This window comes from Nipponia nippon, unplaced genomic scaffold (assembly GCF_047370975.1).
Source record: "Nipponia nippon isolate SJK-2023a ecotype South Korea unplaced genomic scaffold, ASM4737097v1 scaffold_2, whole genome shotgun sequence".
NCBI classification, from domain to species: Eukaryota; Metazoa; Chordata; class Aves; order Pelecaniformes; family Threskiornithidae; genus Nipponia; species Nipponia nippon.
Window position 1 is genome coordinate 23966860 of NW_028262336.1, and position 21923 is coordinate 23988782.

At 39.4% G+C, this 21923-nt stretch overlaps 1 protein-coding gene across 2 annotated transcripts; it reads right to left on the reverse strand.

Annotated features, from left to right (window-relative positions):
• Positions 1-1466: 1466 nt before the first annotated feature.
• CUNH21orf91 (chromosome unknown C21orf91 homolog) lies at positions 1467-20547 on the reverse strand. Of its 2 annotated transcripts, XM_087759160.1 has the most exons (6): positions 20201-20547; positions 20128-20170; positions 19606-19735; positions 5696-6229; positions 2404-2466; positions 1467-1935 (listed from the first exon to the last, which is right to left on the reverse strand). In XM_087759160.1, exons 3-6 carry the CDS (start codon positions 19727-19729, stop codon positions 1775-1777), a joined length of 882 nt encoding a protein of 293 aa, XP_087615286.1. In that variant the 5' UTR covers positions 19730-19735; positions 20128-20170; positions 20201-20547; the 3' UTR covers positions 1467-1774. The 2 variants fall into 2 exon arrangements, with proteins under 2 accessions (XP_087615286.1, XP_087615285.1); XM_087759159.1 differs by lacking the exon at positions 20128-20170 and having other exon boundaries at positions 20226-20547.
• Between the last annotated feature and the right edge of the window lie 1376 nt (positions 20548-21923).

Below are 21923 nucleotides of genomic sequence, written 5' to 3' on the forward strand. Positions count from 1 at the left end.
AGTAACAGGGTAAGTACAACTTAACTATCCTCACTGCCCAGAGAAATGAAATTGAGACCCTCATCGGTCTGATCAGACACCTGGGGAATTCTCACTCGGACTGTAGGACGGTCGCTGTCACAGATATGAACAACAACAGTATTTCTCCTCTCGCCTTACACTTGCAGTTATCTTAGTACTGTATTAATAAGGCTTATAGACTTGCACATGGAGATTAATCCATCTTCTGACAACTATAATTAGGGATTAGCTACTGCATATTTACTTACAGACGCACTTGTGTACACAAGCAATGACACTACCGATTTTTTCCCCTCCTAACCACAAAACACTCAGAGACAGACAAGTTCAAGTCCCCACTCTTGCATACTCTCAAGCTGTTCCAAACTCCTTCCAGAAATGCATTATGGAAAAAAAAAAAAAAAAAAATTAATCAACCTGTCCTATGTAGTCCAGATAACACTATAGGGAGGGCAAGCAATAAACCTAGTCTGAACTTCAGCTTCTCAGTTTGATTTCAAAATTAAATCTTAACCTTTCTTCATGCTAGTCATCCTTTCAGTTCAGCTATATAAATTACTCCCTGTTTTCACTTAAAGTGATAAAATTAGAAAGCACAAAGACTTTAACTTTAGTGTGTGTGGGAGGAACTTTCTCCCCCCACCCCTGACTTTTTCAGTGCAACTCAGCAACTTTCAGTTACACAAATGCAGCTCTACAAACAGTCTTTTTGGCAAAGATTAACCAAGATTTCTCAGTGTGGTAGACTGATCGAAGTGTTTAAAAAGCAGAGGCTGTTCTGTTTCATAATGTATCATTACTATTTGCATTTCAAAGGGAAAACGCTTTATCATAGTCTGATCCAACTTTATAAAAAACTCATCGCAAGGTAATGTAGTATTACAAATTTATTTAGTTTCTTCAAAGTAATTTTTCAGAATTGAAAATTTCACACATATAAAACAACTTCAACTTCTATGCATTAAAACCGAAGTATGGATTTTTTTTTTATTTAAAGGAAGTGCTGTGCTTTTTTTTTTTAAAACATCTCATGAACCAAATTCTTCAGTTATAAAGCTGATAAAAATAAGTGATGCACCACATTTTTTTTTTCTTTAACATGTTAAATTCATCTCTTTGGGAAAAAAGATTTTTTTTTTTTAAATTGTATCATGAAAGATACAGACCTGAAAAAGGATAAACAATCATACACAAGGCATAAACATTACACAGAGTAATTCAGACATTTTATAAAGAGATCTGGAAAAGTACCTAAAATAGTGATATTTATTTAGTATAAAATTTCAATAATAAAATATTGCTTATAATAAATAAGAAAACATGAGTTTCATTAATACTGTTCTCCCCTTAAAGCTCTCTTGGATGTAACATGATCAGACCTGACCAAAACTCTAATTTTATTTTTTTCTCTGTATGAAGGAGGCAGGTTTACAGGCTTCAAGTCATTCTTTGCTAGAAACAATTTTATTATCAATGAAACACAGAATTTATTTCAAGGCTCATGCGTAGTTATGGGCAAAAAGAATATCCCTAAGTGTGAATAAACCTTATTACAGTAGATTTTAATATATAAAAATATTTGCCTTTTTTGTTAAAACCGAAGTGGAATAAGACTTCTCATGGATTACGAATGCAAAGAGAAAGCTGCCCAAGTTTCCTCAAAAGCTTCTAAATATCTGTGCAGCTGTACTTAATGGTTATCAAAGTTGTTAGGGAAAGTTAGCTCTATAGGGGGATAGAAGTTGAATCCCCTTTATATGGGGACATTTGATTTCATCCCTGCTCGTCCCATCTGTAGACACGGCAGTTTGGAGTAGTTCTTCAGCAGCTGCTCAATAGCAATATGACGGACGTTGAGCTCTGAGGCCAGAGAGTCCTTTTCTTGGACTTGCTGCGTCAGCTCTTCAAACACATCTGCAAGAACACCATTAGGTTAACGCACTTGGTCCCTGTACTTCCATAGAGTTAAGAAGCAGTGCCAAACATTACTGTGACAGAGGCATGGACATTTAAGTGGGCTCATGCACAAGAACACCACTCTTTCTGGTTCCAGCACAGCCTGGTGTATGCATTGTAAACTCACCAGGATCACCAGTTTATAGTTTTAGGTCACCTGAGCCAGGGTAGATCAGTTTATGACTCAAAATGAAGTTGATTCCAGTCAAAAAACTTAAAGAAAATATTGTGTTCAAGTGCCAGTTTGCAATGCACAAGGAGGTTACATAATAAAAGCACCTAGAAGTTTCTTGTTTTACATGGAAACATGATATACAGAGATTTCAGTTCAAAACTTAGCTGGTATCAGAATTCCTTTTTTAAACAGGATCTTCTTTATTACAAAGCAACACAAACCCGAAACAAAGAGTATTGAAAAATTCTCACCCTGGATTTGCTTGAGCAGCTTTTCATTAAGTTGCTTTAACTCTCCAGGAGTCATCACAGTCACTGTAACAATAAAATCTGTTATTACTGCTACTGAAGTCACATAAGCATCCCTAAGCAGACTCCCATTTTCTCAAATTGTCATCATTTGCATCCTAATAATCAACAGATATGTGGCAGTGAGTCAGAGGCAACATTATTTATCAGTCCTTCGTGGAAAGTTTGAAAAGTCTCTCTTTTATGTTGACATAGACAAGGATTGACTCCATAGGAAAGCCCCTTCTTCAATGTCAAAAAGCTGGAAACTCAAGCCCTCAGAATAGAAGTGTCCAGCATCAGAATTGCTTGTAAATTGCTTGACACCTTTAAATACTGTACTCTCCTCTGACTGTAAAACATGGTTTCCACAGTGTAACCGCTGCAAACACATCTGTTTAATGGTGGGCAAGTGGGCAATTGGCAATTCTGAGGTGAAGTCCTGCTACATTTGCAAGCCTACGGGAAACAGCTTCTGGACAGAATTTGCAGCATGCAGCAACCTGTTTTGGCTATCAAGTTTTGTGCTTCATGCATATAATAATAATGTATACAGTTTCCACTGAGAAACTGAGTGAAAAATGAAGACGACAAATCCTAGTTTGATACAAAGACCAACATATAAAAACAGGTTTACTTCTCACTTTCTTGTGCTATGTTCCTAGTGAGAACTAAAAGACCCTCCGCATGATCCAAAAACCCTTCTGTATCTCGGGTTATGTGTACAGTGATCCTCCTTATTGAATATATATATATTTAATCTCAGAGGAGGTAATTGTAAAGGTATTCTGTGCTGCCCTTGATCAACAGCAGCAAGTAGGGAAGCACTGCCCTGCTTCCTAGAAACCCTTCAACCCAGCAGTGGGGGGAGCAGGTTGGTGCCATGCCTGCTTTTGAGATGCCCTAAGGCAGCACGGCGAAAAGTGACAAGCCTGATCACCACAAGAGGATGCAGGGCACTGAAACAGCTTTAAGATCTTATAATTTTTAAAATGTTGTTTTTAAACAATGCTGCAGCTTAGCAAAGCTCTCACTGTATACTTAGGAAAAACCTACGCTGCAATCATGCAGCTTTTGTTCAGAGATTTCTCAGTGCAAGAGTTTTCTATACTGTAAATTTAAAGCATAAGTTCTGAAAAGGATGGGTTTTGATTTGATTATTCTAAGCCTTCTTTTTCAACCCTTCTCACATCTTGCAGTTGTAGGATACTAGCTTTCTCTTGCTATTACCAAACCAAAGAAGTTGGCAATAGCTAAGATAACCTACTTCTTACTCAAGACAAAGCCATTTAAGAGAGAACCACATCCACCTTTCTCTTCCAACAGCCAGGTACAGTGGTGCTCCTTCCTACCTTCAGCTATTGATAGAACAGAAGATTCTTTTCTTACACCTTACCATCCTTTAAGTTAACACTTTTTAAGTTCCATGAAAACCCTGATTGGATTTAATATAGTAATTGACAGCTTTAAAAAGAAATTCAGTAATTTCCATAATTGATATACACATTTCATGTGTGTATCAGAACAGGACTGTTTCATGTCACATGATTCTGATACAGATGGGAAAGGGAGAAGGAACAGAACACAGAATTTAAATAAAGATTATTCTATCCATGGCTGAGGTAATTTATAAAGAAATATTGACCAAGCTATTTACAGTTACACTAACAATACAGTTTTTTAGTAGAATACTATGTTGTTACAGTGTAGGTACTGCAATAAGGTGGTACCTAATGCTGGCAGAGAAAGTTTAAGTTTTTCTCCAAAATACAAACTTTATATAATAATAGAGTCTCCAAATGAATGTCTTTTAAAGCTAAATACTGTAAAAAGATTTAAAAAACCCCTACAATACAAAGCAAAAATGCCTCAAAAGTGCATTACACAGTACTGACAGAAGGAAAAAAAAATCTGTTATGCTCAAAAGAGCTTTATGCTCCCCTGTCCCAAAATCAGAGATCAGAGAGATAAATTCCAAGTCACTAACTTCAGTTAGATAACCCCATAAAACCAGGTCAAGCTTTCATAATTCCTCTGTTAACTCCTGTCCTGATTTATGTAATCCCAATTTATGACTCCAGAGGACAGGTGGTCAAACAGCACAGTATATCTGTTTTGATTTATGGCTTTAAGACTACTAATTCACTACAAATGCAATACAAAGCATCATATAGCAGTTAAATGAAATCCTTTTATAAAGAATGTGAAATGACTGAACTTTGTAAGGACATGTTTGTTAAAAAAAATGGGAGTCTAAAGAAACGGATTCCAACTTTTTACAGTACCTCTTTCTCACTCTCCCGACATTCTGAATTCCATTATTACCTTCTTTTTCATTACCTAGTTTTCCACTGAATATTTTACCAGCTTTTTTGTCTTTTCTCAAGTCTTTTGAAATTCAGAAACTCTATCCAATTGCTTTTCTCATCTACAGACGTAAGAGTGGATGTATTCCAGTTTGGGGCCAGGCACTTTTCTAAAAGCACGATGGTATCTGCAGAGATCTCTAGGAACCTACGGCCTAACACATTTCATGTAGGCCAATTCCAGAGACACTTCAATATCCTAGATTTTTCTAAATACTTCTTCTAGTGACCTTCTTAAATAATGAGAAAACTTATGAGAAAAGCTGCTTTCAGTATCAAAAGAATTGCTCAGGTCTACTGCTACAGCCTTTAAGAGGACACGGTGGCATAACAGCCTTTTTATTTTCTTATGCTCAATAAACAGAAGAAAAAAAATTAGTAAAATGCACAAGGGAAGTCTGCTACTATTAAGAATGTTTACGCAAGTTTGCTCTGCTACCTTACTTCTAATTTCCCCTGTTGCTTAGGGCAGCTCTCTGTAAAATGTTAACTCAAGGCACCGCACAAGTTCAAGACGACAGTTGTTTTCAGGAGCTTAGTTATCTCCACAGGCAGGACCGTGCAACTGCCAGGACTGACACATTAAAGTGACTGCAATCAACCATAACAGTATTTTTTTTTTTCATAAATTAGGCACATCCTGTATCACATTGGAGTCTAATGAAGAGGAAAATAAAAACCAACCAAACCACCCCTCCTCATCAACCATACTCTCCACACTATTTGCCTAGCCATGTAGCCTTTTTCTTCAGATTTTACAGTAACTCCAAACTGTTCAGAGATGCATTTCAGGCTGTGAATTAATACCCTGTGGGGACATTAAGTGGTCAAGAGATATTTCAAAGAATGCCCTTACTTGCTAGGTTGCGTGTAAATAGATATATACTTACGTTCTTCCCTGCTGTATTGAGGATGCCTTCTATGAACACTGGTGAGCGAACCATCTTCAGCTTTTTCAGCTTTCTGGGCTTGGTTGTGATTAGACCACAAAACACTGCTGGAACAGAAGGTAGCACCGGTTTCTTGTAACACACCGAGTCTGAAATCAGTGGATTCTCTTTGTTCCAAAAGAATTTGTGAGCAGCTCGAGATGGCTCCAGAATTCCCATCTATCCATTTTGCAGAGTATCTAGGTACTGGGGAGTCAAACTGTGGGAGTAATTTTCTATCAGTCTGATGTCTGAAGTTAAAAAGCTGGTGTCGGGATGCTTTTGAGCTTTCACGATCAGAGTCTAAGTCCTTGTTTTGTGCGTACTGTATGATCCAGTTAATTTTTTTGCTCAAGATATTCTTTACTTCTGCATATGGACTTTTAGAGAGCTTTGATCGTGGACAGTCCTGATTTGCTATTAAGTGGAATTTTTCAAAGCAGTCTCTGTGCCCCCTTAAAGATCTTGTATGTAGAAGATCTGACTTTGGGACTCCTGTAAAGACACAATAGAAAAAAGTTCACTTACTGTATACTCAAGTTAATTTTTCAAAATCTTTACTCACAAGCAACCAAGAAAACAAAAACTTAACTGATGTTTTCCTATTAACAGTCTAATCACTGAAGCAAACCAGGATATGTGATAGTCTCACATTTTTTGAAACTCCACTCAGTCTTGATTCCTTAGCATACAAAGTGTTTTGCACACAGTAATCTCTAGTGCAGGACTTACAGATTACCTGCATGTGCCTCTTGGATGATAACACAGGTGAAGCAAACTGCTAACTCTGCACATATTGCATCACACCTATACACAAGCGTGTAAGCTGTAGAAGTAAAATAATCCCAAGTATATATCAGAAAGTTCTATAGAACAATACTGAAGAGCATTTTGAGAGCAGTCATTCATGCTCCCATCTTCTATGGATAACGTTATGAGCCAGCCACTCAACAAATACTGCAGTGTGCAAGCTTGTGTCATCCAAGCAGTCAAACATAATTCAGGCTTCAGTCTTAGTTTATTATTTCGCATCAGTACAAAGCTGTAGCCTAGCTAGAGAAGCAAGTTCTAATACTGTTGACACTTGCCAACATTAAACTGTCCTGAAGTTAATTTCATGTAAGATGGATGTTTATTCTCCTCTTCGCTTGTCCTCCTTCAAAGACTACTCATATAGCTACAGCAGGTAACTTACTCAAACCTCAAACTAATTGATAGTGATTGACATGTTAAAAAGGAACACAATCTGTGAAGATCTACAGTTGGTGAGTGAACACAGATGGTATGAGAAATTACTATTTCAGAAAGTTAATAGTACTCCAGTACAAAATTACTTTCTGCAACTTCAGTAGGTATTTATTTTTCTTCAGATTCACCTACACAGTAGATTCAGTATCCAAGTCCAGAATCGTGAACAGTTCAACATTTCTCAACACCCAGTATACTACTTGGGAAGTTCCCAATATTATGAAAAACAATTCTATCAAACAAGTTTCTCATTGCACGTAACAAATAATATACCTGTGAACCACTGGTTGAAAGTGCTCAATGCTTACTGACACCAGAATACTTAAATCAACATATGAAAATGTAATTTGATCTTTGAAACTAGGCAACATAAACCAAGCTGCAGCCATTTTACCTTTTAGCACATAAGGAAGCAGGTGGTTAAAATTAAAGGAAAACCATGAAATGCAACAGGTAACAAAATTTGATAAGAGACTTTAACGAGCAATTAGCAGAAAGCTACATGTTACAACAATTCTCAGTTCTATCTGACATACCCTCTTAAATTCTTGTGGTAAACTTTAAGCCCCCCACCCCAAACAATTAACAAATGATAAGCTGGTTTTTTAATTGATCAAATTCTGCAAAATCCCAAACTACTCTCAAAACTAAACTACAAAGGTAAAATTCTTAACATGAAACTACTGAAAACAAATCCAAGCACTTAATTTTGATTATCTCACTTGCTGGTAACTGGTGTTTCAAGTTGGAGAGTTCAAATATTGAGAGTAGCCATAATAAGTTTTTGATTTTCCACTCTTTGGGCAGCGTTGAAACTCAAGAGTATTACTGTTCTGGCTGAGTTTGTAAAAGTGTACACAAAATTTATGGGGCAAAACAACAAAAAGAGTGGAAAATGAAAGAAGACAGCAATGGAATTTATTTTGTGCTTAGCAGCAGGGGAGAAAGGTAAGGTCATGAAAACAGACACTCCTCCTGTCCATGAACTAAGTCTTAGAACAAACAAAAACCACATCCTAACCAGAGGCACCTTTTAAGAAGGAAGATCCCCAGCAAAGCACAAAGACAGATTTGTCTTCACGGGTACAGAGTCAAGATTCTCACTCTACACCTCAGAATATCTTTCAGCCTCTTTCAGCAAACAGACATTCACTAACTTTTCTTAAGCTCTACATGATCACTGCCTACTTGCAAGGTGACTTTCCCCTCTCTATCTCTACAGTGACTTTAAAAAAGAAAAAACAAACCCAAACTAAACATTTCTAGTGAAAACAAGTCATGAAAACAAATGACTTCTTTCCTTATCAGTACAGTTTAAATATAGCAAGTCTGCTTAACTCAAGGGGCATGGTGGAAACCCTTAAATCTTTAAGCCACCAAGGAAGAGCAAACACTGTCAATTGAAGTTACAAGGCATATATTCACAACACTGCAAACCCTACAAAAACAGACTGGTTTGTTCAATGTCAGTTGCTTTACGCAAGTGATTCTTCAACATGCTATACTGCTGATTCTTACAGCGCTTTCTTTTACTTACTTCTGTAAGCATCATCAGATTGGCTGAAAAAACAAGTTTTACATAATTTTCAATATAATAATGCTCAGGAACGCACCTAACAATTTGACCGTAAGGTGAATGAATGAAGCCAATGTCTTCTGATCACAGAACAGAGTAATCCTGTCTAAAGCAAATACTTGAAGATTTGGTGAAGAAGAGGAAAGAGACCTGCAGAAAGCACAGTTAGTAAATCTAGGACAAATGCAGTTTTACACTGACTGTTTCTAGTTCACTGCTGCTAACAGCCACTAACATCTCTTTTGCTCTCGGGATACCAGCCTTCTCCCAACTCAAAAATCAAACATACCTACCAAGTTTTTACTTCTCCTTATTCTCCCCTGCATCCCCCTCCTTCCCCAAAACTAGGGTAAGAACTACTGCACTTTTTCAATTAAAAACAGAAAAACTGAATCTTGCAAGTTTAATGAAATATTTCTAGAGCTGGCACTAAAGGCATAGCCTCTTGCAGTTAGGTCCTCTGCCTGGCACATCTGAAGAAGCAGGTCAGACTACACTTCCTCGCATATACACACGATCACTTCTGGAGCAACCACAAAAGAAAACACCTGCACAACAAATTATAGAATACTGCAGTCTCACTTAAAAGAAATTCCTTTGAGGCTTTCTGCTTCATTATTTTCATGAGAATAACATGTTGCTTGTCCAATAGGACAAGGGTGTGAGACCACACAAAATAAACAACACACAGTTTCAGTTATACAAAAAAAGAACAAGTGCAGCACAACTTTATGAAGCCCCATCTGATTTTTACATCTAAGCCACAAGTTCAAGGCTAGTCAAGTCTTTCCTTCTGACAAATTTATGTTTTAAAAGAGTTCTGAACATTGTTAACTACCCCACTCCAGAGGCATGCTGCTCAAAGTAATCTCCTTTACCAGAACTCACTAATACCGTGTATGCCTGAAATTAGCAACTATTAAAAAAGTTACTTCAAAAGTCTAAGTTTTGCTATTTATATGCCACGTATTAGCCATAACATCACTATTTCTGAACATAGGGGAAGTTATTACAAAATATATCCAGTACACAAGACACCCCCCCCCCCCAACAGACCAGAATTTACAGCCTTCCCCATCTCTTACTCCACTGAAAAAAACCAAAATATCCAAATACTCTTCAATATAGTAGGGAACACAAAATGTACAAAACCAAACCAGTTTTGTACAGAATTGCTAACAGACTTGCTTCAGCTTTCATATAACTGGTTTGGATCTCTACTGTAACAAACACATGCAAAAAAAAAAAAAAACCCAAAAAACCAAAAAACATACAAAAAACAACAACAACAAAAAACCAACCCTCAATCTTTCTTTTGTACTAAGGTGACAATTAGTCCTTTCCTATACAGAAAACATGAATAACATCAGCCACTAACCTTCTGGAATTGCATCCCAAGAGCCGAGCATTCACAGCAGCTGCTGTGCCAGCACAAACTAGTAATAACGTACCAGCATTACAGCAAGTGAGAGTACATTTCTTTGACACAAATCCTTCTGTTGTGGGCAATACCATCAGCTTTATGAGGTGGAAAAGATGCCTGTTTCTTTTTGGTAAGACTTAATACTCCAGTCAGATTACTTCATATTTTACCCTTCATCACAATTGTAGAAAAATCTACCAGCTGGTAAACTGGTATGGATCAAACAAATGATAAAGATGATTCAGTTTTAGAAGACATTACTTTATTCAACACCACACACAGAGACAAATAAAGCAAGGTAAAACTTCTGTACATTACAAGAAGTAATATTGCAATTTTGATAAACAGCTATTGTCAGTTCTGGGGATTTTCACAGTGTTTCAGTTCTGTCTCAATGTTCCTGTTTGTTAATATCCACCTCAGCCTTTTTATTTTTTGGCTGGTTCTTCAAGTCAGCAATCATACAGCCATCGACATTTTTTTTTCCACATTTCTACGTATGTGTACATTTGTCCCTTGTCTTATTTTCCAAGAATAGGATGGCAGACTATGTCCAAGTATGTCCTACCCTTGATACTTATTTCTTCAGAGAAGGAAAAAGAACCTCAAAAAGCAGCAAAAAGCCCACAACCATCCAAAGCAGGGAAGTTTCATCTGTGGCAAAAAAAATGCCACCAAATTTCAATAACATCTAGAAGACCATATCTAACTACCTTATGACAGCAGATGCTATTAGGAAACAAGCTCACGCCAGAGATCATTCGTCAAGTGAACAAGATTCACAGGATGATACGAAACCTCAAGACAAATCATAAAAGAATGTAAGTGTTTACCATCCATTATTTGCTTCCGATTCTGGTAACTCATGTGTCCCAGACTAAATATGAATTGTATCACTTTACTCAGCAATATCTTTGTATGTTGAGCACTTCTAAGAACAGGACTGCTTATTTAAAAGCCTAGTATTTAGGCAAAAAAAAAACCCTTTGAATATTTCCATTTGTAAGCTATGCACAGCAGAAACTCTTCCTCTATACTGGTACAGTTCTCAACATAATGAGCCCTAATCCACTCCTACAAAATAATTTTGTAAATGAATGACTAGCAATCAGGCAATTTATACAGTAATACACATTTTTTTAACTTCTACTTATTCATTAGTGCAACGTAGCAGAGAGCAGGGAGAATATTTACCATATAACCAGGTGTGTAATCACATCTCAATAAATTCCACCCCATTTTAAAGCATTTGTACTTGAAAGTAAATCAGTTTCCATCATATTAAAGTTCTGGGGGGTTTTTTTGAAGGAAGAACTCTACAAAGACTGTATTTCTGCCTTTGCAACTGATTCTTTCACAATTATGTATAACTCTTCTTCATGATAAAGATACAAAAGTTGAAATGTTTGCTTACATTAGTATATAAAGCTGACTAGAATAGTTGTCTTATTTGGAGATTATAATAATAACAAACAAGTTCAATTCAAGAGGAATGCTCTTTAATACCAAGACTACTTCACATCCCTTAACAAACAAATGTTTTCATTTAAAAAAAACAAACACAAAACAAACAGTGATCATTAGCCTGCTTGTTTATTGTCCACAGTGGGTTTTTTTAATTTGTTTGTTATTCTTTTTAAAAAAAACTTCTTATTTGGTCTTTCAGCTCCATCAGCTGAAAATAATGTTAAAGAAAGCCTGCATTCCCTTCTTAGCAATTTATAACCCAATGCTGGAAAGTAATTGTTTTTGCAATAGTGAATAACTGTAGCTTGAGCAGCTTAAGAGGAAAAAACCCCAGAATTTAAGATGGAGTGAACTGAAGTTAACAAGAATGCTTCTAGACATACAAATAGTCAATTATAAGTTTGTACTATGACATTCCTTAATTAAAGCCATATTAAAGTCACTTTAAAGAATTCACAAACACTTATAAGATTTATACCTGACCATAGAGAAAGGAAAAGAAAAGCTGCCTTCTCAGTATAATGCTAGCGTCCACCATACATATAGCTTTCATAAATGTTTAAAGCACACGCGGTTATTAAGGACAGTCAAAGGAGAGTGAATGCACTTCATAATACAAATTTGTCTAGTGCTGGCAACACGGATGAAATTATCTGTTTGAGTCAGAACACTTAGAAAAGGTTCACCTCTAGCTTTAGCTAGTTGTGGAGACTGCCTTCAAAGCCAGTGAAGAAATGCTTCTCAGGCACAATTCACTGCATCCTAAATAGAAAGATTTGTGATAGGCACCAATGCTTTTTTCTTTAATCCTATAAGTGAGCAAGAACCCTTGGGAAAAGCACCAGTCTGTGGCTGCCTACTTCAAGAGCCCCAGCTTTCACTACACATTCCAGCTGCTGCTCCCGTCAGCCATCCATCTCGCACACATCCAGTACCGCTCTGGAAACAGGGGTGTTTAGGCAGCCCATGAAACAGGTCCTGAACAACTGCCAGCGTCCACTTGCAACGCTAAGATCAGATGAGCTGAAGTTTACCTAGTGTACAGGGCTAAGACCTGCAGCAGACAGGGAAATGCTTCACAAGACATTAAACGTTCATCTATTCTAAGCCACTGCTGCATATTAGTCTGCTCAGAGCAGATTCCAAGACCTGTTCAAAATACATTAAATAAAACCAGCCCATGATGACCTCCAACAACAAGTCATCCACACATCTAAATGACAAAGGGTGGGGAAAACTGATATTCTTCAGTTGTACAATTCTGCCAACACTCAAAAATGGGATCATTAGAGACATATCTCCAATACATCTGCCTAACAAGACATAAAGCCAACTGCTATTTTTAAGTGTATGCATGCAATTTCATTTGAGTTAAATCTTGTGATTTATTAGATTGGCTAGAAGGAAAACGCCAGTGCCATTCAATAACTTCCAAAAACAGACACATGGTAAAGATTAGATATTATCTTGTTCATAAATTAAAGTTCTCTCCTCACTTTCATATGATGAAGCCAGTGTATTCCATACATCAGGTGTGCACACGAATCATCTCCTGCTGCATTTCTGTTAGCCCATTTGTATTTTAGCACATAACAAAGACATCCTATATGAGACAGAACAGAGATCCAATTGACCCTTTAAACACATTTTCAAAATTCATGTTCCCTATAAACTACTTTACTGCCTAAGAAGAGAGTTTACTACTATATTAGACAAGCCAATACATTCTGATGAAAGCTTTACTACAAGAACTACTATGTTAAAGATGTCTCACACTGTGTAAGAAAAAAAAAATCAATTAAACTGCCCCAGAAAAGAGTGGAAGCCATGAGACAGTATTTCTGCATTCTGGATGATGCCAGTAAGTAACATAACTGCTCAATTTACTTGCTTGCATGTACAAACCTCCCAAATTTACACACAGAGAATTCAAAAATGTATTCTTAGAACCAGCCACACAACTCTACTACTACTCAGCAGTGCTTATATGGCACTCAGAAGATTAAGAATAGCTTCTCCAACTATGTTTGGACTCGACTTCATAGTTAAGTGGTTTACTGGAAACTGCAGCTAGTTCCACAAGTCCATTCAAGTTCACAGAAATGAGTCATACCCCTGGACTGCAAATGCTACCTTAAAACAAGTTCTGATCTGTCTAGCCTAAAGGGCAATGATGAAATTTTTTAGCTTTTGTTGCCAGAATAATATATTGTATGTTATTATTTCATTAACATTGAAAAAAAAATAAGGATATGTAATATTTTGGAACAGAATGAAATTAAACCAGCAGTTTCCAATGCTTTCAGCTACACCTCACGACCCATTTTATTTCGGTGAGATATTCTTCTGTAGAGTGTAAAAAGGAAAAAGGTGAAATTTAAGTGCTTACAGCTTTTAAAAAAACAAAGAGTGGTTTAGTTGTTAAGATGAACACAAAGAACATAGAATGAGGATATTACAAAAGATTTTATAGACCTTAACAGGAAAAAAAAGCTATGCAGTAAGACAGATTTGTTTATATCATCTTTGTCTCAACCTGGAGACTGGAATGCACCAACCTCATGCTGAAATTGCCTCAAATGCTATTAGTCTATCAGCACTTTAAAGGACCATGGAAATGTAACATATGTTAACATAAACAGGGGAATAGATGCCCAGTGCTTACACTATCTCTTCTTTTATATTACAAGACCTGGGATATGAACTGTTATTTGCTATTCAGCTGTTGTTCAACTCTAAACAGAAATGGAAGCAAGCCAGTTTGCCTGTCAGCTAGCGTTCTCTAAAATGTAAAATAATAATAATAATAAGTAATAATAATAATAGTTACCAGCATTAGATAAGCAAAAGAGTGAATAAAAATCTGCTCAATCAATCAGATTTTCCCCTTCTATTAAGGTTTTGTCTCTGTCACAAACCCTTGAATTTCAGGGAACTCAGAGTTTTAAATAATTCTGCATTAAGACATACCAGCATAAAAACAGGTTGATAGATATATTAGTTATGACAAATAATGTAAAGCTAAACCATAATTATTACAACTTTGAAACCTTCAGAGACAAGTCCGATGTTTGAACAAATATATTCAAGCATTAAGTTCCTGAAGCCGAGATTTCCACAGGCACCGTCCAGAGGATCACAAAGCGTGCGTTAACGAAGGACGCATCTGCATTGCACAATGCATTCCCACGTGAAGATATCTAAACAACTCTAAGCAGCACCACAGGCAGCGCAACTGCTTAGCACTCTAGCCGCCGCTGCGTGCTCTGTGAAACACAGGCTAGAGGGTTGCAGCCTCCTAATAGGAAAATTAGAGCACAGCCAAGGTATCTCCGCACAGCACCGCATTCTGATGTGGAAACCCTACCACTGGAGTTTCAAAGCAGCTTGTAGGGACACCATATTCAGGCAGAGGGGGTTGTTCTGTTGATATAGACACATCCAGACAGCTTTTATACATACACACACATATATTTTTGTGTGTTCATCATCTTCCCCCCGCCCTCCAGTTATAACTGTAGATCTGTTTTAGTATTGCATATTTGCTACCAGAGTTCAGTTAATCATTTTCCCGTATGATAATGAAACTAAAAAGAAGAAATTTGTCTCGAACTAACACACAATATGTGATTTCCTAGCTTATGCAATCTCGCTACGTATGATTTAAAGCGCTTCCTGTTTCGATCCACAGATTACCACTGTGACACCTCCTCAGAAAAACGTAACAGTACACAACAATCTCTGCTGATTGCTCGCTTCGCCTGCACCAGGCGAACAAAAGCCAACATCAAACGCCAGCAGACCCACACCACCAGGATATTCTAAACTGAGAACTTTAAAATCACCGTACAGAAGCAGCTTCATGTCTTAAAATGTTAGTATAGTATTTCTTATGTAAGTACTTTGCATATTTTAAAGTTGAAGAATCACGTTAGTATTCTGTTGTGCTAGATCACCCAATAATGATCCTTCAGATGCAAAAGCTAGTTTTCCAATAAAAGTATTTGTGTGTAGCTTAGTCCACTCAGCTTCCCTGAGCATGAATCCTCAAACTAAGTGAGCTGAAAGAGCAAGCGCAACAGGGACAAAAATATTGTCTGTTCAAGACCCACCACCTCTCTCCCCCTCGTTTAGACTGACGATTAGCACTTCTACACTCTCCTAAGAACATTACTCTTTCCCCGTTCAAGAAAAGTTGATGACATGTAATAGGAGAAAGTTTAAATCTGCACCTTGGCTTTCTGTTTATTCTGTATGCCCATTTTCCCTTTTCTCCTCCCTTTGCTACCACTCTTTCAGTCAACTTCAGAGAAACAGACCCTATAATCTGTATACATCAATCCTGAATAAATTCGGGGACAGACACCATAGCTGAACTCCAAACTGCACTCAAACCACTGGTTTATGTAAATTAACTGAACTTAGTAATAAGCATAACCACATTTTAGGCTAAGCTATCATTTTATTTCATTAAAAGACTAAAAATCTATTATTAAAAACAATCATGATGGAGACCTGATTTCTGACAAAAACCATAAAGGTTTTATGACACTAAGTAACTTCCTCATTTAGAATCTCAGCATTTAATTAAGGCATACCATAGATTAAGCTTTCTGTATAGCAGTCTTCTCTATACAGGCCTATAAGAATATTTTCAATTATGTATCATTATCGAGCTACTGTCCAAACACAATAAAGGTTACAAAACACCACCCCAATGTCAGGAAGGTAAATGCTGAGACGCATCACAACACTCATCCAGGAAGAAGTCTGTTGAGTCATTATAGATGGGGATGGTTTCTGATTTGCTTATTTCTAATTACTCATCTTACTTAACCAAGATGATCTACAACATTACCATCTACACACAAGCAAACTTGTACAGCTGTTGAACTCACAGATATCAGAAGACACAAAGATTCACCAATACTAAACTATAATGTAATTAATAAGCACAGCTAAGTAAATTACATTTCTGTATGTTTTGAAACAGACTTTCTCAAATGTATATAAACAGAGGGGGTTCAGGTGGCAGGTGGTTAAGCCCTGGGCTAGATCAGTTTCAAGTGCATGGATTTACCATAAACAGCTTCAAGCAATCAGATGCTGGCACAAAGGGAAACGGAATTGCTCTAAGTTTTGCACTAGAACATGACACCTTTTTAAAAAAGGAAATTGGGAAACCTACTTCCAGAATTTCATACATAGACTCATGGAATCATTTAGATTGGAAAAGACCTTTAAGATCATCGAGTCCAACTGTGAACCTAACACTGCCGAGCCCACCACTTGCCCTTGCACATTCATCTGCAATGCTCTCTCTTCTGTCCTGACCCACCTCCTAGTGAGGACTGGACAGTTAGGAAAGATGGAAGAGGCGCTACACATTCCCCTTAAGTCAGACAGCACTTAACACATGGAAGTTAACAGGGTGTTGCAAACAGTGGGAGTACTTAAGCATCCTGCAAGATGCTGAGCTGTGACTAATAGCCTGCCTGTTCTTGAACAGCAGCTATTTCCTACTTCACTGAGGGAGAAGTTGCGCATGCACATCAACACTAAAAATGAGCAAGCCTTAAGCACTGTCCTAGATGTTGCATGAATTTTTTTTTTTTTTTAAGAATAGCCTATTTCACTTCCTGAATTACTTAAAAATATACGGATGTGTTTTAATCGCTTGGGTTTTTAAATATGATGTTAAATAAAAAGGTAAACTATTAGTGAGCATGACACTTATTTGCAAGCGTGGGATAGCACATCTACACAGTTGATACAACCTACAGTTGATTCTGTTCAACAGCTAGCTATGTTATAACGCATCTGAACTTTATCAAAATGTAAGCAGGAGGTTAGTATGAAAACATCTAGTATAACATTCTAAGTTAGTGAATTATCCATTTCATTCCCTACCCAGGGCTGCCAAAAGACTGATACTTTAGTTGTATATAAATCAGTCTTTGTCACAGGAAAATACAGGAATGCAATAGACATATCAAAAGTAGGAAAAGCGTGACCATGGACATGGTAAAGGGCTGGCTGACGCAGTGGTTCAGCTAAAAAGTCTTATAATGATTCTTTATAAAGTCACTTACACAACCTCTGCCACTCTTAAGCCTCCTCTCCCTATAAAACCAGTAACAGTATATCTTTTCAAAGTGGTACACAGAAGACAGAATATCAGAAATTGAGGTATTTTGATGCTACGATGATCAAAGATATTAATACTTTTACTACGTAAAAGAAAGATTAAGAATATAATAGTTCATGTAATTTCAGGTGAGCTTTCATCAGTATTCTGTTCAAGTAGTCTTCTTCTAAAATTAACCAAAAATTTAGAAGATTATGCAAAGTAGTCTGCTGCACAGATTATGTCTTTACTATTATCAAGACCACTCAGAGTTCCAGGGCAGAGAAGCTGTTCCAGCTAAAATACATGATCATTTTGTAAAGTAATATCCATATCAAGTAACTTTGACAAATCCACGGCTTATCTCTAACAACGGAGCACAGAAACCATCCAGCAATTTTTAATGCATCTTTTTTTATTTGTTTCAACGCTTCCAAAACAAAACTAGATTCTGAATGTAATCAAAGTACTTAATTCTCATTACAGCAATATGTTTTTTTCTCATTTTAAAGCCTAGAGTTAAGATGTTTCTTAACTCCACTTCATATTGAGAACCATAAGCCTATCGTTTTAAAGTAGTAAGAAAACTCAAGCAGACTGACAGACTGTCTTAGGTTAGACAGCTGCTCCGAGTTTTATCAAAAAGTGCAAATACACAAGCATGTCTCTTCCAAACAAAAGCATAAAGCATGCAAATTGCTACTGAAGTATACAAGTATCGTTCAGATTAAATTGCCTCTAGTAGCAAAGACCTTAAAGGCATCACTTTTCTTAAATCAAAACACAGTACTGAGTCAGTATTTAAAAGTGATTCCAATTTGCTAAAGCATTTTTCAGCTATCTGTAATGTAAGAACAAAATTTTATTACCTATACATGCATTAGAAGTCAGATGCACAATAGAAACAGTGTATGGCAATACATATCCTTACAAGCCCCTATATTCCAGTCAGTTTTATGCTTCTAGTATTCAGAATAAGCAACGAGATCGTTGGGTACAGTCTTCATATCTCACAGCACTTTACCCCCAGAAAGACTTGATCTTAAGACCTTTAGTGTACTGTCATATATATCAGAGACACAGCAAATCTTACTGTCATCAAGAAATGGGACTATTTACAGAACAGCATTAAGATCTTCATATTCCATTGCCCCATACCAATACAGATCACTCTGGATTGTCACATGCATGTACAATTTGCAAATACCACTTCATATAACTGGAACAAATTATTTTGTTGCCCCCAAAATCAAGCAACAACATTTATACTTTCAAAAAATCCTTATTTGACTTAAAAAGGGGAAATAACTGATCTATTGCTCATTCATGCCTACCACTTGATTCATACATGAAGAAGAGCAACAAGATGAATAAATTCTTCAACAAAACAAGGTTTGAACTTCTAAAAATACCATTTTGGAGGCCAGAGAGGACGCTTACAGGATTAGTCTTTTAAGAGACAGACAAAATTCCTACTTTATAATTTGCAAACTTTAAGAAGCTTTGACAATGAACCCAGTTTTATCATATTACAGGTATTATCACCTTATGAAAGCAAAAATAAACAAACCTCTGATTATTTCAAGTGAAAGCGAAACACTCATCTGCTTTCAAAAAAAACTATTATGCTTTAAAACTTAGAATTTAAGTAAATTTTATACATAGACCTCTCTAACTATTGAACAAAAACCCTGAATAAAGACAGAAAAAAAACCTCCTTCCAATCTGAATTAACACCAGAGGTCTAATATGAGAAGGTGAAATTAACACCAGAGCAATTCAGTAGCTCTGGAAAGAGGGGTACATCTTTACATGTAGAGGAGCAGGTGCTAGTGCACCTAGGGCACCCACCTTCACTGGAAATGAGCTATTTGGGAACCTAACAAACTAGTGTGGCCAGCAAGAAAACTTTCTAAATACGCACGTTTTCAAACCTAAGCCTTCATCAAAACTTTCAGATAAGCTCAATTCGCCTTCAGCTCCAAGCTAAGCTGCCTGGGACTGAAGTTTGGCTCCTATTGAAACGTTACCTTCGATGTTCAGCTCAAAACAGACGTGGCAGAACGAAAGCGTCTCCTTCTCGGTCCCCAGCTTGCAGACGCTGCAGACGTTGTCATCGTCCAGGTCGATGCTCACGAACTGCTCCTCGTTCATAGTGCCCTGGGGGGAGGGGAGGGGGCGACGAAGGACGGCAGCGTTACTTAACCGCCGCCGCGGCGAAGCGCCGGCCGCCCCGCGCCTGGGCGGGCGGCGGGCAGCACCACACGCCCACCCCGGCCGCTGCTCCGGCCCCTCGCCGAAAGCCCCGGCCCGCCGGGACGAGGCGGGTAGCGAGGGCGGGAGCGTCCCGGGAAAGTTTCTTCCTCAGAGCGCAGGGAGCGCGGCGCGGGGGGCGGCCAGGCCGCACGGCGGGGCCGGGGCCGGCAGGGACCGAGCCCTCCCGCCGCCCACCCACCCCTTCCCTCCCTGGACGCTGCCCCGTCCCGTCCCGTCCCGTCCCGCTCCCCGCCAGCTCCATCCTCAGGCTCCTCATTCCCCGCTTCTCCGCGCACCGGCGGCGCAGACGCTCTGCCACTGCCAGAACCGCGACGGCGACGGCCCCGGCCCCGGCCCCGGCCCCGGCCCCGGCCCCGGCCCCGGCCCCGCTCACCGCCGCGCCGTGCCGTGCCGTGCCGCCGCCCGCCCCAGCGCCGCGCTCCACTATTGTTCGGCCGCCGGAGCTCGGCGCCAGGCACCGCCCGCCGCTTCCGGCAGAGACCACGGCTCTGCAGGGGGGGACAACAGGGGACTCTGGAGCCGCGCTCCGCCACACCTCGGCGGCTGGCGTCTCCTCAGAGCGCAGCAACGACGGGCGAAGAGGCGAAACGAGCTAGGGGCTGCCGCCTCCCCGCTCCGCCCTGCGGCCACAGGGGCCGGCAGCTCCCCTGCCCCCGGCAGCAGTTGGGCTCTCCCAGAGCGCGGCTGCGGTGCCTCCCCCGCGCGGGGGGGCGGGAGTAAGTCCGCCCGGCGCCGCGGAAGCCCCGCCCCCGCGGCTCGGCGGGGCGTGTCCGCCCCGTCCCCTCGCCCCGCCCCGCCCCGCCCCGCCCCGCCCCGCCCCGGGGAGCCGGCGGGGGGGATAGGGGGTGTGTGGGTGTTCGCCTCTCGTTTGGGGCCTGGTTCCGCAGTTAGCGCAGCGTACCTTCGCATTTAGTTAGCTGGTGGTGCGTAATACGGAGTACGGCTGGGATTCGCGTCGATTCGGTTTTGTTCGAAGTGCCAGACGCGGTTGCGCGTAGGAACGGGGCGCAGGGAGGGTTTGCTGAACGGCGGGGAGAAAACGAAGCCAAGCTCTGCTGCCACGTGTGTGTGCAGAACTGGCACATCTGTGCTGGATTTTAACGGCGTCCTTTCACGGCGCAGGATGGGATTACTCTAACCTGAGCTTTCTAGGAAGTAAAAATTGCTCCTCAGGGATTGCTGTTATTTTTCACTTCATGTACCTATGGAGGAAGGAAAGAAAAAACTTACTGTTGAACAGGATTAAAAGTTGGTGTGCATGGAAGGAAAAAGAGGAGAGAGGAGAATGTGTGTAAGATAGAAGCAGTCTTAAAGTCCCAGGCATACATACTCGACGTGATGGAACATACCACGTACGGGCTGTAAGTACGACGTGAATGGAAAGTAAAACCAAGCCAGGTCTGTGCTTGCACTTCGGAGATGAAGCCACAGCTGGTAGGTGGTATCGTCTTGAGAATTTCCACAACTGACGGAAATGACGTCCAACACATTCCTACGTGTGAAAGCACAAAGTAATCTCCCAGAATCTCCTCTGTCGAAACACATGTCTGTCTACAGTTTTTATTGTTTCTTTTACTGTATTTTCTTGGGCCATTTTCTTCAATTTTATCAAAAAGAAAGAAAAAAGAAATCCCACGCTGTGTTAGAGTCCCTTCCTTCACAGCTCCTTAAGTAGCGATTCGACTTTAGATTTGCTTCTGTCAGAGGGTGACGGAGCATATTTCATCCCGCAGCTTCCTCAAATTGTTTCTCCCACTGGCTGACACTGGATTTGAGAGAGGGGTTGCATTTCCTTTGCCCCATGCTTGTCTGCTTTTTGGATAGACGTGAAGAGTGGCGAAGAAACAGCAGCCTGACTTCATTGCAAAAGCAATATTAAGACAGAAAAAAAGACATGAGGCTGGGGCAGAAGAATTAAAAATAGAAAGGAGAGACTGGACAGATTATGTAAATGGTGAATCTGTAAATATTGGAGTATTTTCCTCTCCAGAATGTGATGTAGATCCAAAGGCTATTGAGTCTCAATAGCCCATCGCCACAGTGCAGAAGCAGCTGTGAAATCCAATGGTAA